General features: G+C 45.1%; 1 protein-coding gene across 1 annotated transcript in view; it reads right to left on the reverse strand.

The window, feature by feature from the left end:
* The window catches only part of SLCO3A1 (solute carrier organic anion transporter family member 3A1), a 143,102-nt gene that overhangs the window by 29,060 nt on the left and 97,103 nt on the right, over positions 1-16,939 (reverse strand). Inside the window, exon 3 of the mRNA XM_061999966.1 lies at positions 529-627. Coding sequence (XP_061855950.1) covers positions 529-627 — 99 coding nt within the window. The remainder of the gene's footprint in view (positions 1-528; positions 628-16,939) is intronic.

A 16,939-nucleotide genomic window follows, 5' to 3' on the forward strand; every position in this document is an offset into this window, starting at 1 on the left:
GAAAAAGACAATCTGCAAACGATTTGCTTTAACCCGAGTGCACAGTCAAGGTGTGCAATAACTACCATTGCTTGATAAAAAAGCAGTAATGCTGGGGGACTGAATCTGTCCAGCCAGACAGGCTCATTCATGTAAGGTGCCAGGCATGGATCTCACTGGTGTGCCTCCATCAGACAGCCTGGACTGTCCTCCCAGGTCCCAGGGATGGCAGCTCTGCAGATTGTACCCTGTGCTCTGGACACAGTGACCCTGACAAGACTATGTCCATGGCTAGCTGGTGTGTCCGGTCACAACAATACTTCAGGGTGTCCTCTACGAGCTGGGCTGAAACTCATCTCACAGTAGAAAAGCCCATACAAAGGAACAGCTGAATCCCAGCTTAAAACCCCTCTAAAAGTGACACCCATACATGCAAAAGCCACTCAAGATGGAATGTTAAGCAGATGCCAGTTTGTGAGCATCAATATTTTTGTCCTGCTGATACAACATTAACATACTTTACTTGAAACCAAAGCCAGTTCTCCTTACTTGTGTCAATGAAGACAGCATCCACATAGATTTTGGTACAGAAGGAGCCCAAGATAAATCCACAGGCTGGTCCAAATACCAGCATCGTAAACAGGATCCCTTGAAGGAGAGAGAAAAGAGAAAATTAGTACTAGGCTCAGGTTATTCATTCCAAATTCTGCTTGTCTCTTGCAAGATGCTATTCCTACTGATGCAAAACAGATAGGGATATGTCTCTGTGTCAAATGCTTCAGGCAAAAGAGTACCCAAAATGGTTTTTGCTTTTCCACATCTCTTCAGGAAAAAGAACAGATGGAGCTGTGATACTGCTGAAGGATTTCTATTGAGCTGAGAAGCCGGTGTGGATGTATACTGTGTTTTGGTTGGCTGGCTGCTCTAAAAGATACCTTACTCAAAATCACAAGGTAAAGTAGACCTGTTTTCTCTCCACAGGGAGATCTTTACCTTTGCCACCTCCAGCTAAACTTCTAGTAGTCAGGGGATATTTGCAGAATTCAAGGCCAGCAAATCTATGAATCCAGCATTGCTACAGACAGCTGTAGCAGAGCATTCTTCCAAATCTGTGAAGCCCTTCTCCCCATATTCCCCAAGGTGCACAGCTCTCCTGGCCACTCACAAGTGCTCACTTCTCCTGCAAAACCTGCCTGAAATTGCCAGTGTAATGCTAGCAAAGAGCTATTATAAGTGAATTTCTTATTTGCTTCAACACAATATTCAGAAGCATTTATTCTCACTCCCATTTTGGCCCTGAAACAGGAACTCTATAGGCACATCGCCAACTCTCAATTATCCAGGGCAGAAAGGCTGGGGGACACAAGGATAATCCAGAATGAAAAGCAGAAAAGATAACACAAAACATCTGTAAATTAGACAATAGGAACATACTTGGGACCTTCACATTTGGGATAGGAAAACAACAAAAAGTCCCTAAGGATCCTTGTAAGAGGTTCTGAAAGGGAAGCACAGGCAGGTCTAAGCACCATGGAGCAAAGCGGCAACTGCTCACTTGCTCTGGGGCAGAGCGTGGCTGATGGAGCCATGTGCAGCTATTTGGGACCTTCAGCCAGGGATATGTCCTGGCACCAGCTTTGGTGTTGCTGCACTTCAGCAATGTCCCATGAAGGAGCTTGCTGGTATCTGGGTGCTTTGCTTGCTCTCCTTCGACAGCAAAGCATATCACACATCTCTCTCCACATCTCTCTGGGGGTGCTGCCTGGCATCTTGGTGCATTCATAATGTGCTTCATTGCAGCTATCTCAGCCCACAAGTTCCTTAACTGGAAACTTTTAATTCCCAAGTTCTCTTTCTAAGCATTTCTCAGGAGTTGGAGAAATGAGCAGAACTGCAAAATATTCCAAGGAGACCACCAGTTCTGTGCAAGTCAAACCACACCTGCTGATGACAGCTGAGCCAAGCCAGATGAGCTGGTGGGGTCAGAAATAACCTCACCTTCATTTTTAAAATGCAGAGTGCAAACTAATTCCTCCAGGTTTGTGGCACTGTGATTTGGCTGGATTCATAAACAAGAAACCCAGCACGTTAATGCCTTCATGGCTATCACCTACAGAAGCAAGAGGGAGAAATAAAGGTGGTGTGTAAGGAACAAAAACTGTCAGGTCATATGAGCTGCAGTAACGAGCCACTGCTGTCAAGTCAGAAACTGCCACCTCTTGTCCCCTCTCAGCTAAGCTCAAAGCTGCAGCAACAGCACCACATCACAGCCCACACTGCCAGCCTGAATTAGTCCCCAGCATCTCTGCCCATGATGTCCATGCCAGTAGTGGAGCAAGCCATGTTCCTTTCACAGTCACCTTGTCCCTGGACACTGAGTTTGTGCTCCACAATCCAGCAGTAAGTTGGGGAATTTGTGCTTCTCAATCAACAGAGCTGCTTAGGAAGCCTGTGTCTTGCTCCCCTGGGGACCTATAAACCCTCATGGGGCAGTTCCCAGCTTCTGGTTACCTGCAGAAACACTTCATGGGCTGTGAAATGAAGGAGGTGACAGGTCATGAGAGCAGTGAAAAGCCAGCTCCACAGCCTGCCCCAGCTGGGACTATAACATTCCCCACAGCATTTTATAAAATACATCACCTTTTCTTTGGTCACTAGATGGCACCAGTGTTTATCATTCATCCCACAAGCGCTATGTGAAGCGGGCTGGGTGACTGCACACCACTCGGGCTCCCCAAACACAATCACCGCTGTGTTTCTGGGGGTCTCACAGCCCCTGTGAGGATGGCACTGACAGCAGCGTGCTGTCATCACCCATGGATCTGCCACATGCACCCTTTGGCTGTTTGCATGCAGGAAATCACAGGTTTTACAAGAAACTCTTCCAGAACTGTTACATTTTTTAGTCAAAGAGTTCAAACAGCATGTAGCAGAGGAAGGGCCACTCTGATGAACAATCTGGCAATTAAAGACCAGGTTAAACCTTGCTGACTGAAGATGAATTATGAATTTCTATGTAATTATGGCTAAGCATGTAAAGGCACATTGGGCCTCATGTAAGTTGGAGCAGTGCCTGGGGCAGCCACAAACAAAGCCCACGTTTCCAATGAGGAGCCCTTGGATTTGAGCAGGACTCTGGACATTGCTTTATTCTTACCTCCCTAATCTAGAAAGAGTGAGGGGAAGAAAAATCCAGGCAGACCTCAGCACCTCTTCTTTCCCAGTCCCAGATCCTCAGACGTTGGTACTCAGCACCCAGAGAAATCTGCTCCTCCAGGGCTGCCTGAGGGTTCACATCCACAGGAATGACCCCTGAGGGAAGGTTGCTGTGGGCAACAAAGCACTCTAGGCTGCAATGGGTTTCCACAGGCATGAAACAGCCTATATTCCTCCCTTTTTCTAAAGCAGAAAAGAGTAGAGCCCTGTGCCTAGTGATCCATCAGCAGTTGGCTCCAACAAAAAGCAAACATTCAGAGAGCTGCAGGCAGTGCAGATACACACACTGGCACCTGCGAGAGGTGAATGCTGCCCGTCCTCACGCTATTGGCATCGCTCGGCAAACCTCTGCTTCAGAAACAAGCCCTGTCCTCATCTATTAAAACACCACATTTCACATCCTGGCTGCTGGAAGGCATTACACGATCTGCAATGTCCTCACTAGAGGGCAATGTGGGATAGAGAGAGCATCCAGGGAGCAAGGAAACAGGCATCTAAGATCTTACAATAAGAGATTAAATTATTATTCACCTCTCGGGTAGCTTAAGGAACCCTTATGTTAATTGGGGTTTTAACTTTGTCTATACTTTGTCCTAAATCAAGCAGACAACTGATTCACCCCATGCCCTTTTTACTATCTTTTTTTCTTTTTCCAAGACTCCCAACAAAATCCTACCATTGCAGTAATAGTATTTTACACTTTCTATCACAAATAAGCAGGTTTTGGAAAAACCCAAGGCAGGGGCTGTCACAATGGATAGTCTAGGGCCTGTACAGAGTTGGACCATGCTCAAGGCAGCACACCACTGGGCACAAGAATTAGGTTATTAGGAAATTGGGATAGTGTCTGTGGATAAACATTTATGTGGAATTGAGGGCTCAAGGGCAAATGAGTCAAGGTAGAATTAGCTCAAGACATCCTCCCCCTGTTGAGAAAATCTGCATGATTTCTAGTCATCTCTGCTACCAGGACTTTCTGCATATCATCCACCTATTCATACAACCACAAAACTGTTGCTTAACAGAGAAATAGATGTGGTAAAAGTCCTTTTCCTGGGTCCTGGGGTTGCTGCTAAGGATAAAGATGTGCTAAACTTGCAGATGGCTTTAACAGCACTTGCTAGGTCTTTTCCCACATTTCCCTCTAATTTTTTGATCAGCTTGATTTGATGGAGTCAGAAGGTATTAATAGCAGGAGAAAAAAAAGATCTGAGGTCTCATCCTGGCTCCATCAGTCTGTTGCAATGTAATTGATGATCAGCATGGGATACTGCAGCTTCTTCCCTTTCATTCTCAGCTTAAAATTTATTTCTATTGCTCAGAGCAGTACTTTCAGTAACAAACATCTTCTCCAAGAGAAGGATGGGGAAACATCCAATGCTCCTCTAGAAAACAAATGCTTCTTGCTCTGCAGGGCTGGCTGAGCCTCTTCCAAGGGTCTGTGCTTGGTCCTGCACCCAACAGTTCAAGGAGGAACAGGGGATGTCCCCAGTGTAGTTAGTCCTACACAGACTAGTGAAAAGTAGGATGAGAAAGGTTTCTCTTTTATGAAATTTGTTTTTAATCTTAGAATTACTTGGTTTTAATTCTTTCCAAATTATGGCAATTCTTAGAAGTAAGTCAAGAGCTGTAAGTTACAAACCAAGATGACCTTGCTTTGGGACAATTCAAATATTTTGTTTGTGATAACTCAGAAATACTTCAGTTTGGGCCTTTTTAAAGCACAATTACATTTCATTTTGAAAACAGCTAATCATTTTCAGCTTTTCTGTTCTATCCCCCACTCTCCTTGCTCCCCAAAAGAAAGGGAAAAAGAAGAACAAAAAAAGCAGCAAGCCAGGCTGGGCTGCAAAACCATTCTTTTCAAAATCCTGCTTTGCCCTGTCAAATGAACTTTCCAGGGACTGAAGAAAGAATTGGGATGGAGGGGAGTATTAGATCTGACATTTTGTGACAGCATGTTGTCACTAGTAAGGCCCAGGACCAATAGTGCAGTTTTCTAGCAGAGCAAAGGGAAGGAGCAGCAGCAGGTACCACTACATCTGTGGAGAGACTGTGGCACAGACATGCTCAGTCAGTCATGCAAAATGCACAAGAATCAAGATGCAAAGACAGGGATAACTCATGTCAGTGTTTCAGTAATAAAGAGCTGTCCCTTGGCAATCCAAGTTGTGTTTCAGCAGCAACAGGATCCCAAAACAGAAGCAAACTTGTGTTGTTTGCAGCATGAAGCAGGCAAAGCATGAACTCGATCTCTGTAATGAATTAAACTGGGGATGGTAACTCCCAGCAGAAATCTTCCTGTCTGGAAATAAGACATTGAGGGAGATGGAGATGCAGAAAGGCTTGCCAGGCTCACCAAGGTGCAGCGAGGAGGCATCACAAGTACAGCTTACTGAGAATAAAAGCAGGTTCAGCACACAGCTGTGGGCTGTGAAAAATATACACGGGCAACTAAAGTACACCAAGTCACTTTGCCTTTGAGGCCTTGTGGGGCTGAGACACAAAGAAATGTATTTTGGAGAGCAGCCAACAAGTGCCAGGGAAAGGTGAGACAGGAGGATAAAAAGCTGCATCTTCCATGGCAGGACAGCATGCAGGGCTACCACAGAATCTCAAGGGCTGTAAGGGACCTCAAAAGATTATCCATCCAACTCCCCTGCCAGAGTAGGCCACCTAGAGTAGGTCACACAGGAACTCATCCAGGTGGGTTTTAAATGTCCCCAGAGAAGGAGACTCAACAACCCATCTGGGTAGCCCGTGCTAGTGCTCCATCACCCTCACAGTGAAGAAATTCTTCCTTATATTTCTTTGGAACTTCTTATATTCCAGCTTGTACCCGTTGCCCCTTGTCCTATCATTGGATGACACATTCATCTTACTGAAGCCATAGACATTTCCCATTATGCTCTCATTTCTACTTCCCCATCCCATTTCAATATGGTGTTTCCTACATCTACACTCTTCTACCTGAAGGCTTTGTTTCTTTATACGAAAACCTCAAGCAAAATGGTCAGGAATCTGGGTTTTGTTTTGCTTTACAAGGGAACTAATGGACTTTGTAAAGGGATTCACTGAATAGTGATAGGAATGTCAGAAGTACCCTACAAAGTGGAGAAATGAGAATCTCAGCATGGTACCCAAGAATCCACCTAGCACTGTGGACTCATTTCCACACAGACATCCTGCTGCTACTCATACTTGTGCCAGATAGTTTAAAGCCTACCTTGAGCACACCTTCCTGAGTCCCAGTCACTGGTGCAAGCACACCCTAAGCCCAAAATTTACCCACCTTCCTGACCTTACCAAATGTTTTATTGAGATATGACTGAGAAACACTGACTTTGGAGAGCTGAGGGAGAGAAAAAACCATAGGAGGTTACACCAAGAAACAAGAGTGTTTCCCCAGTGCTCCCAGCTGCAGCACAGTGCTAGATAGGAGCTGAATTACAGTCCCTGTAGCCTCTGCACACTTACTCTTTCCCAAAGCCACCCTTTCAAAACAGCCTTGCTGCTAGTCCCAAGAGACAGCATCAGCCAGAGAGATCATTCTCCAACTGTTCCCAAAGGGAAAGTTTAATTAATGCTGAGAGGAGGGAGACACTCACTGCCAAGCCCATCAGTCACTAATCCATGTCCCTCTGAAGAGCCTTCCTGCCCTCAAACAGATCTATACTTCATCTGCAAACTTACTGAGGGTGCACTTGATCCCCTCATCCAGATCACTGATAAAGATGTTAAACAAAACAGGCCACAACAACTGAGCCCTGAGGAACACCACTGGGTATCGCTTACCGACTGGATTTAACTACATTCCTCACCACACTCTGGGCCTGGTCATCAGCCAGTTTTCCACCCAATGAAGAATGAGCCCATCCAAGTCATGGGCAGCCAGTTTCTCCAGGAGGATGCTGTAGGAGATAGCGTTGAAGGGTTTGCTGAGGTACATATAAAACCTCTCTGCAAAGGAATACTCTGACAATAAAGGTCTGGAAAGCATTACAACAATTGCCTCCAGGGACTTGCAATTGCTTTTCAGGTTTGCTTGAGTCATCTAGTCACTTCTGAAAAATACTACTTACTATTTCCACAGCAAGCTGGGTCACCCTTCTACGAAGGGTTGGGTCTAACGTGCACGTACACAAATTGGATAGCTTCAATTTGTTCCTCCATGGGTTTGTAGGCAGTTGAATTAGATGTGCTTGAGCACTGGGGAGTTAAATAACCTCTACAACATGCCTTGAAACTCTAACAAAGCAGTGACACTTCTAAACTGATCCATAAAGCCAGGACCCAGATGCCCAAAGCATCTTCATTACTCTTAGCTGTGAAGAAGTGAATATGGCCCATTAGCAGTGAATTAGAGTGTTTCCCAACCATGGGCAAATCCCTGGTGTTGCAGAGAACCCTGTTCTATTTAGTCATGGAGATATCACTGATATCTGCTGGGCTTATGGTCCTTTTGAGTCTGGCTGCTCCTGCCTTAGCATTTCTAAGAAATTGGAGTGTAAGAGCTCCTAAGGAGCAGCACATCTTTATGAAAACCTATGGCCAAAGCAATGTCTGTTCCCTCTTGCACCTCCCAAGGGACAGCTTTGGTGGGCAAAAAGCCTATCAGTTTGGAAGATGTGGGAAACTCTGCTGCAAAGCCAGCATTGTCACTGCATTAAGAAACTACATCCCCATGTAGGAATGGATCAAGGAGCAAAACATGAGCTCTGTCAAGGACGACAAAGACCAGGCGGTTCAGCAACCATCCCAAAATCTATGCAAGGGGTACACAGAGGATGACAGAGCATACTTTATGTGCTGACATGGCCCTGGGGATGCTGCTGCAGACATGGGACAGCATCCTGCCAGGGATGTCATCCCCAGCCCCCTGCCTGCTGCAGGGGCAAGCTCTTTCTGAAAGCACAAAGAGAACTGGCTTTACAAAGCACAAGATAATCTCAAAACCCTGCTTGTCCCACATTTCCTGCTGCGTGGAGGATGGGACAGGCCAATGCAAGGGGATTACTGAAATAGCGTAATTCGTGTGTTCTGCCACCTGCCCTTAAAGAGACACCACTCCAGCAGAGCCTGTAGAAATCAAAGGCATACCAGTACAGACTGGAGATGCTGTATTCTCCTGCATACAACATACTGGCCCTCAAGGGCTTGGGATAAAAGCTGCTGCAGTCACAGAGTCCACCGCTTCAGTGGCTTTCCTCTGATTTCTATCAGTTGACATAACCTCAGAACTACACTAAGAGTAGAGGGAGGCTGTTTCCCAGCCAGATGGCTTCATCCCACAGCAAAACCCACTGGAGCCATCCACCACTGCCCATCCTCCCTGGCAGCCAGTGTGCCCACGAGCCGCTCTGTTCCCAGGCACACACAGGGATGCCTGCATTCCTGGAGAGCCCAGCAGCAACGCTCAGCCCCTGGCCTTCCCTTCCCAGCTTTCCTCATTTACCATGGAAAGATGTCATTTTTTCCTGCTGCTCAAAAACTTGTCTACACAAGCAGCTGCCCATCTCCACCTCCTGCTCCCTTCTCGCTCCTGCTGAGCTGCACCAACCGTAGGAAGCTTGACGAGGTGGTGCTGGACCAACGGCATGTTTTGATTTGTTTTGCTTCCTCGGTGCAACCACTGAAGCGAAGGGAATGTTCAAACAATCCAGACAGATGCTTCCAAGTGCCTGCAGCTGTTGATTAATGAGGAACAACTTTGGGATAATTCACTTTAATGTTTAGTCTTTGTTCTGATGGGGATTAAAGTGATTCCAGCTCTGTATTGGTATGAGATGAGGCGGGAAGGAGGGAAGAGGTTGGGAGGGAATTCTCCCATCTGCATAGTAGCACACATAGTATTTATTAGTTTGGCCTTCAGGAATTTGAAAACAGTAGACCTCTCAGATGAGGACATCTATCTAGGGTTGCTCAAGTGAGGCTGGGGACTAGGAAGGATGTCCTGGCACTCCTGAGGCAACCAGAGACTCAATTTCCTGCTCAGCCACGACCCTCCCAAGGCAAGGAGAGACTGAATTTCCTGCTCAGCCATGACCCTCCCAAGGCAAGGAGAGACTGAATTTCCTGCTCAGCCATGACCCTCCCAAGGACCATCTGCCACATCTCATCATTTTCTCACCTTTTAACAAAGAAAGGCTAGTCCCTCCTTGTGAAGGGTTGCAAGGTGCTTTACTAGTCAGGGATACAAAATGCATTAAAATAAAGATCTGAATTTTGGTTCTGAGCTCTTCTCCTTGATTGCACTGTAACAGCTCATTGCCTCCATTTGTGTGTGCAACACAGCACCTGGAAAAAGAACCGCCAGCACTGCCCTGAGACACCTTACCCACTGTCAGACCTGCAGCTGCATTTGGCCAAGGAAACAGCTCTAGCAAGCAGCAAGCCTGCAAAGCAGAAGTGCTGAATTGAATCTGACTTCTCCCATTTCCATTTGACCATTTGTGATGGGAATGCCATAGAGGGGTTCAGTATTTGATTGCCCTGCAATTGCCCTGCCTTTAGCCAGCGAAATAAATTCTTACCTAGTTTGAAATCAGGCAGCCTTGGACATTTCCTATCAGCTTCTTCCCCTCTTCTCATACAAAACCATTCCACTAATTTACTGAATCACTTTCTGCACCCTGTAAAATCAGCTCCTGCTTCACATTTTTTTCTTTTTAATACAAGCTGCTCACCACTGTATGGAAATGCTGCAGAACAAGTAATTTACCCCTGTGTTTAGGAAGACTTAACAGCTGTATCTAAAGCTTGTTGGGAGTTTTCATTTACTTATCAAGAGCAGGAAAAAAATGCACCCATGCTACAGATAGAATAATCTTCTAATGTGATTCTTCCAGGGCTGTAGAGAAAGCTCATAGTGGTGGCCTTCCTCCTGCCTGCTGGAAAAGACTACTTCAATTCTCCACAGCACAGTTCTTTGTTAATCCCTAAAGAGGTTGACAGGACTTCAAGTACACTACATGGAGGTTTCTCCCCAGACAACCAGTGTCCCTTTAAATATTGATTTTCATCAAAATTCAGGATTTCTCCAAGGAAATGTCTGCTGACTTTGAGATGAAATGGGATTCCTGTAATAAGCAGGTATTTTGCCTGGTTGAACTACCCTGCATTTTCAATTATTACCAAGCCTTACATTTGTTTTATCAGCAAATCCCTGTCCCAAGCACTATCAAGGCTACATTTGAAAGGATCAATGTTATACCAACAACTGACAGACCCAGGGGATCCTGATGTACACACAGAATGTTTGCAAAGTGGTACAAAAGGTGATTGGACCTTTGCATCAGGAGCACAAGCTCAGTGTCTAGCCCTGAATCTTCCATAATGAGTAGGTGCACTTCTCAAGGCTCAAAACCACACTCATGCCATCACTCTCAGAAATAAAGAAAACCCAAGCAAAAAACCAACCCAACCCCAACCCAAGCAAAAAAAACCCCAAGCAAAAAAACCCCAAACCAACCAAAAAACTAGCCCAGATCCCTATTTGTATTGCCCTTTGGCTCATTGCTTTACTCCGCTGCTGAAATAACATCACCAACAAGACTGCAGAGAAACAAATCATGCAATGACAAAAATCTCCACAACCCTCAAAATGGCATTTGTAAGCAAAAATAAAATAATAATAAAAAATTTAAAGTAGCCAATCTGTGAGCTCTGCAAAATAATGGGGATGCTCTCACTACAAATCCCAAAATCTTGGGATGACTTTGGTCCCACCAGCTGGCACTCCCCATTCCTAAACAGTTTTCCCCCTTAGCATCCCAGCAGCCTTGCAGGCAGTGGAGGGACTGCTTGCTGTACTTCTCTCCTTCCTGACAGCAAGCTGGAGAAGAAATTTGCTTATGCTAATCAATCCCTGGCACCAATCATACCAGACACTAATCCACTAGCAATCTCCATCAGTCTCTGCATATTTAACTAAAGCAGTGAACACTCGTGGAGGATTATGGACGCAGTGGTATTGTTGTAGCAGTGTTTTCCTACTTAAGCTGCAATCACTCTGACACCTTGTCTCCTAATATTTACATACACTCTACATATAAACAACCTGCAGAACCACATCAGTACGTGCAAGCATCCTGGTCACACACAGCCTAGAAAAACACACGTGCCCTGTGGTGATTTAATAGATCTCCCTGCACCATATAATGCTGTCTCCATTACCCTCATATGTTCATTGTGGTTATTTATATAAAGCAGGGTCCTTGAAGGTATATATACTGCTTAATCCTCATGAAAGATGCGTCACTTCCTCTAAATGGTAGTTTGGACATCCATGGCAAGAAATTAAAGACTGAGACTGGGGTATGCAAACTCTTGAAAAAGAGCTTAGTAGTCTAGTTTCCCATCAATTTCTGCAAAAAGCAAGCAAGCAAGCAAACAAAAGAAGCCAAAGCCCAGCCCTTGTCCTCTCAGCTGCATCACAAAAAGATGAGCAACTTCTGAAATGTAAGGACAAGCCACTCGCTCCACCCACCCTGTTGGCTCACATTCTCATCCCTGAAATTTGCTTGTTATCACATCAGAAGCAGCCAACTTCATTTAAGAAGCAGGTGTAAGAACATACCTAACTATAGCGTGCAAATCCAGGGCAAGCTATATACACCCTGAGCCCAAAGACACGGATTCCACACCTTCAACATACACCAGCCATAGCTCTGGGCTCAAACGAGCTATTTCCACCTCTCAAGCAAATATTCTCTGTGCTAATTACCTTGGGAAGCAGCCACCAAAGAGATTCTGGAAGGAAAAAAAATATGCTTCAATGCCAAGTATGCTTTTTTAAAGGGTTTAAGTCGCATGCCTTTGAGCTGTGTTCATCTCCTCCCAGCCATTAAACACAAGCACCTGTTTTACCAAATCTGTGGTGCCACTTCAGCTAAAGGCAGCCAGATTTCCTTGTGTTATTTCCCAGGAACCTTGCCAATGGTAGGTCAGTATGGAAATGCACTTCCAGGGCACTTTGCCCTCTCTACAGTATGGCAATCTTCCTCTGAATTTGCTGACCGATTTCTTGCTCAACACTGGATGGTTTTGATCCTATGTAGGAGTGTAGGGATACATTAGACAACTGCACAAAGCCTTCCCATTCCTGTCTGTCCCGCTCTGACAATCTGTCTATCCCACCTGTGAGTACAACCTCAAAATAGACATGAGGCCCTTTGGAGGCTCTTGCATGTTTTTACCTCCATCACTTGAATTCCGTAGCAGCCAGCACCTCTCGTCCTTCTTATACACTAAAACACTTCTGGAAAAAAACCAACCCAACAGATCATATGACTGAGAGTACAACGAGTTTTTCACACATCCAGGGTAAATCTCAGAGCCTGAAAAATGTGAGTTTTGGCATTTGTCAGTTTGGAGGTTGGTGCAACACTACTTTCCTTTTATTTATTTATTTGTTTGTTTATTTTAAGCTGTGCACTGAGCTCAGCATAGAGGTAACACATTCATTTGAGGATAAGGCTGCCAGGACTGCCTCCCTCTCACTTTAACCTCAGTCTCAGGGGTATCCCTTCCCATCCCACACACCTTAAATGAGAAAATGCGAGTTCCATTCTGACTGACACTTTATGTCAATACAGACAGATTGCTGTTTTTCAAAGCAATGATGCAGTCAGGAAGAAAAAGTTCAGCTCTGTTTCCTCACTATTGGACCTCCTCCATGCTAGCCTCACTGTTTGAAAGGCTCTTCCCTGCAAAACTCCCCACTCCTTGCCACCTCTTACCTGAGAGCAGCAGGGGACCACTGCTCTATTTCCAGTCTTTTTAATGCCTCTGACCTGAATGCCATTTCTTCCTTGTGCTGACAGCACCTGGGATTTCAAGGCCACCCCTCTGTGCATCAGCCAGAGAAGGTATTTTCCAAGGTCAGAAGACAGACTTATTCAGTCTGGTATGATGCTGGGTACCCCAATAGCCTCCAGCTCCCCAAATTCCCCTTTCCTCCAAGCTGATCAAGCTGTTGGGCACACATACATGCACAGTTCTCCCATCTCAAACACAGCACCTGCCACAGAATCTATCTCTCTGAAACACAGGTGGAAATTTTATATTTCTGCTGTCCTGGCATTTCTGTGCCAAGGAAAATCTTCTATTGCCCCACAACTTATCACCTTGGCTCCAGGGCTACCAGTTCAGCTGATGGCTTCCTAAGAGTATTAGCTGTTCTCAATTTAGCATTTTTCTCTTTATTTCTGTTTTTTCCAGAAAGTCTGGGAGGAAAAACTTGGGACAATGAAGGAGCAATGTAATATGTGGCTTGCTTCTCTGCAAAGGAAGGTAGGAAGGAGAGAGTGGACGAAAAACAACAGTTCCCCTAGAACTATCTGGGTAACCTGTCTCACTCTCCAAAAAGCCATCAGGAAAACTCACTTTTAGCAAGAGCAGTTTTAACATCTTTTGTGACATCTCTTCACATCTCACAGAATGGTAGGGGTTGGAAGGGACCTTTATAGATCATCCAATCCAACCCCCCTACTAAGGCAGGTCCACCTAGATCAGGTCACACAGGAACACATTCAGATGGGTTTTGAAAACCTCCAGAGCAGGAACCTCCACACCCTCCCGGGGCAGCCTGTGCCAGGGCTCCATCACCTCAACAGTCAAATAGTTTTTCCTTATGTTTTAATGGAACTTTTTGTGTTCCAGCTTCATCCCATTACCCCTTGTCCTGTCACTGGATAAAACAGAAAAAAGGGATGCCACAACCTCCCAACATCCACCATTTAGATATTTGTAAATATTAATGAGATCCCCCCCTTAGTCTTCTCTAGACTAAACAGCCCTATTTCCTGGAGCCTTTCCTCATAAGGAAGATGCTCTAGTCCCCTGATCACCATCCAGCCCTGTGCTGGACTCTCCCCAGAAGTTCCCTGTCCCTCTTGAGCTGGGGAGCTGGCTGCAGCTCACATAGAATGATGCACAGCAGAGGATGACTAACAGGCAACTAGTACTGGGCAAGCCCATCCTAAATTCCTGAATCAAAGAGAGGCCTGGGAATCACTGATGATGTCAGGCAAGTTGCTGGGAATCCCATCCTGATAACAGTTATCTGTACCAACCCTTTAGGAAAGCACTGTGCTTTCCTCTGCAGAATAGATTTAATCTGGTTTAATAATGGCTGAGACATCAGGAAGGAAAGGAAATTAAAAACCAAACTTCTGTCATTCTGCTTTCTCATATTGCAAATGCTGTTAGAAAAAAGTGCTTGTTCTTGACAATAGTAATTCTTTGTGCCAACTCAAATCTCACTCACGTTCATGGGAACTCTCACACTGACCTTAACTGGCTTTGGATCAAATCCATTGTTTGCTTCTTACAGAGGGTGGCCACACATTTAGGTGGGCGTTGGTCTCATCTCCCAAGTAACAAGTGATACGACAAGAGGAAATGGCCTCAAGTCACACCAGCAGAGGTTCAGATTGGAAATTAGGAAGAACTTTTTCATTGAGAAGGTTGTTAGACACTGGCACAGGCTGCCCAAGGAGCTGGTGGAGTCTCCATCCCTGGAGATACTGCAAAGCTGTGTAGCTGAGGTGCTGAAGGACAGAGTTTAGTGAAAGGCTTGGCAGTGTGAGGTCAGGGGCTGGACTCAATGATCTTAAAGGGCTTTTCCAAACGAAACAATTCTATGAATCTTACTTCTCAACAGGCTCTATACAAATCTTGCAGCAAGAGAAATTTGGGAAGTCTTAATACACCCTATTTATGGATGGGAAAGCACTATGCTCCCATAAAACATTTCAGAGTAGTCTGACATTCCAGTCTGACAACCCCCTCCAAATATCCCCCCCATTCACCCCATGTAGTGAGGTCCAAGGGATGCCAGATGCTAGTCTGTTCTGGGGGATGGGGAGGATGGCTGCATGCAGGATAATCCCCCAGTCTAAGATTACTTCCCATATAATTTCTAGCAGTTGGTTGCATTATAAGCACAAACCTTGGAGGCTGTATCCAAAGGACTATGTTCCTTGATTGAATGTTGTTCTGCATTTCATCACTAGTGCCTAGCCTTCCTTCCATTTCCCATAGGCCATGTGGACATTACTTCCTGAGGTTTCTCACCAAGTCAGAAGCCACAGAGAGTTGCCAGCCTCTCCAGCGCTGCTTTCATATTTTCCTTTGTGCTAAGGAGGACCCTGTCCCTGAAGAGTCTCTTTATCCCCATGGGGGAGAACAGCTGTGCTATCATTATGGGTTTGTCTCCCTTAATTAAACATCCACAACTACAGTTGAAAGATGAAAACAAAGCCCTTTTCCAGCACTCCAGGAGAGGGATAGGATGGTAGTTTGCAGGCTCTGGAAGAAGACAGTATTTCTCTACCCCAGTAGACCTAGTCTTTTAAGTTGGGAAGTGAATTAAAAGCACCTGAATATTCCATTTAAAACCAAACACATAAGAATGGCTCAGTTAAAGGTGTTTAGTGGTAGGTAGCCTTTGCCTGAGGGACACAACCCTAACGGGCCAAGCAGGATGAACACAGGAAGGTGCAGGACAGCCTCTTGTTACTGAAATAGGACCTCTAAAATTGTTCCCATAGTCCTGCTCTTCCCAGGTGCTCTGCAACCTTTGACGAGCTGGTATGGCTCTGCAAGGTCACTGTCCAAGGAGTCATGGCTTAGTGATAGGTGCCATTTTCCACTTTGTTCGGAGTTGTCTGCCTCTGGATTTGCTACTTTTTTGCTAGGGTGCATGTTTTCAAGAGGGTGGAGGTGCAGGTTTGTTTGGCATTTTTTGTTAGTTCATTTGATTTTAAAAAAATAATAATAGAAGCCTCTTAATTTCCAAACCTTTGGCTTCAAGTCACTTTTCCTTCTTCACCCCGGTTAGACACAAAAGTGGCTGCGCCCAGCCAAGTAACTGCAAATGTCTCAGAGCAGTACTCCTAAAAGTCATTCTTGTACTGTCACTCACTGGCTCCTGCCAGTGCCAAATGGGGCTCTATTAATGAATTCATGGGGTCTCTCTCATTTCTCTGTTTATTACCCTCCTTCCGGCAATCACCTCCTGGAAGAAGTTAACCCCTTAAGACCATATAGGTAAGAGCTCAGAAAATGAAACCAGTTTCAGATAACTGAACTATTCTGGCTGGACCTGAGCTGCATTAAGAGGTTTATAGAGCTTGTTACCACCCATATGCTGCAAGTCCTGTCAGCCAAACTGCCAGTGCTGGCATTTCCACGCCTAGTTCTGCAAAGCAATCCAAGTTAAAATATTCATACTTATAAAATAATCCATCTGAAAGAACTGCTACAGGGAGGAATCCTACAGAGCACATGACAGGATGCTGGAAACCACAATTTCCAAACCAGCTAATAGAGCTGCCTGCTTCTTATACTGTCATTTCATAACGTTTATCTTTATTACAAAGTCCTGGTAAGTGGAATTGGTCAGAAAGCCTTTGACAGACCAGCGTGCCACTGGAAAAATGCGGTGGATGAAGTCAGGAGGCTTTACAAGACTATGTCTGCTTATCCTCATTTTCATTTTGAGGAAAGGGGTGAAAAAAAAAAGACAGGGTGTTGACAATTCTCCTCAGAATTTCAAAATGAAACACATTATTACTTTAGGGTTTGAAAAAGCATTGCCACTTTTATGTGACAAAGTCATCATACTGCGTGATATATAGCCATATAAAAAAATGAAGCAGCAATAAACCCACTGATCTCTCAGGGGTTTTGTTCTCAAAATATTCTGCTGTGGAAAAATGCAAAATGTGCCACTTTTCCT

Source organism: Colius striatus, chromosome 7, assembly GCF_028858725.1.
Source record: "Colius striatus isolate bColStr4 chromosome 7, bColStr4.1.hap1, whole genome shotgun sequence".
In the NCBI taxonomy this organism is placed as follows: domain Eukaryota; kingdom Metazoa; phylum Chordata; class Aves; order Coliiformes; family Coliidae; genus Colius; species Colius striatus.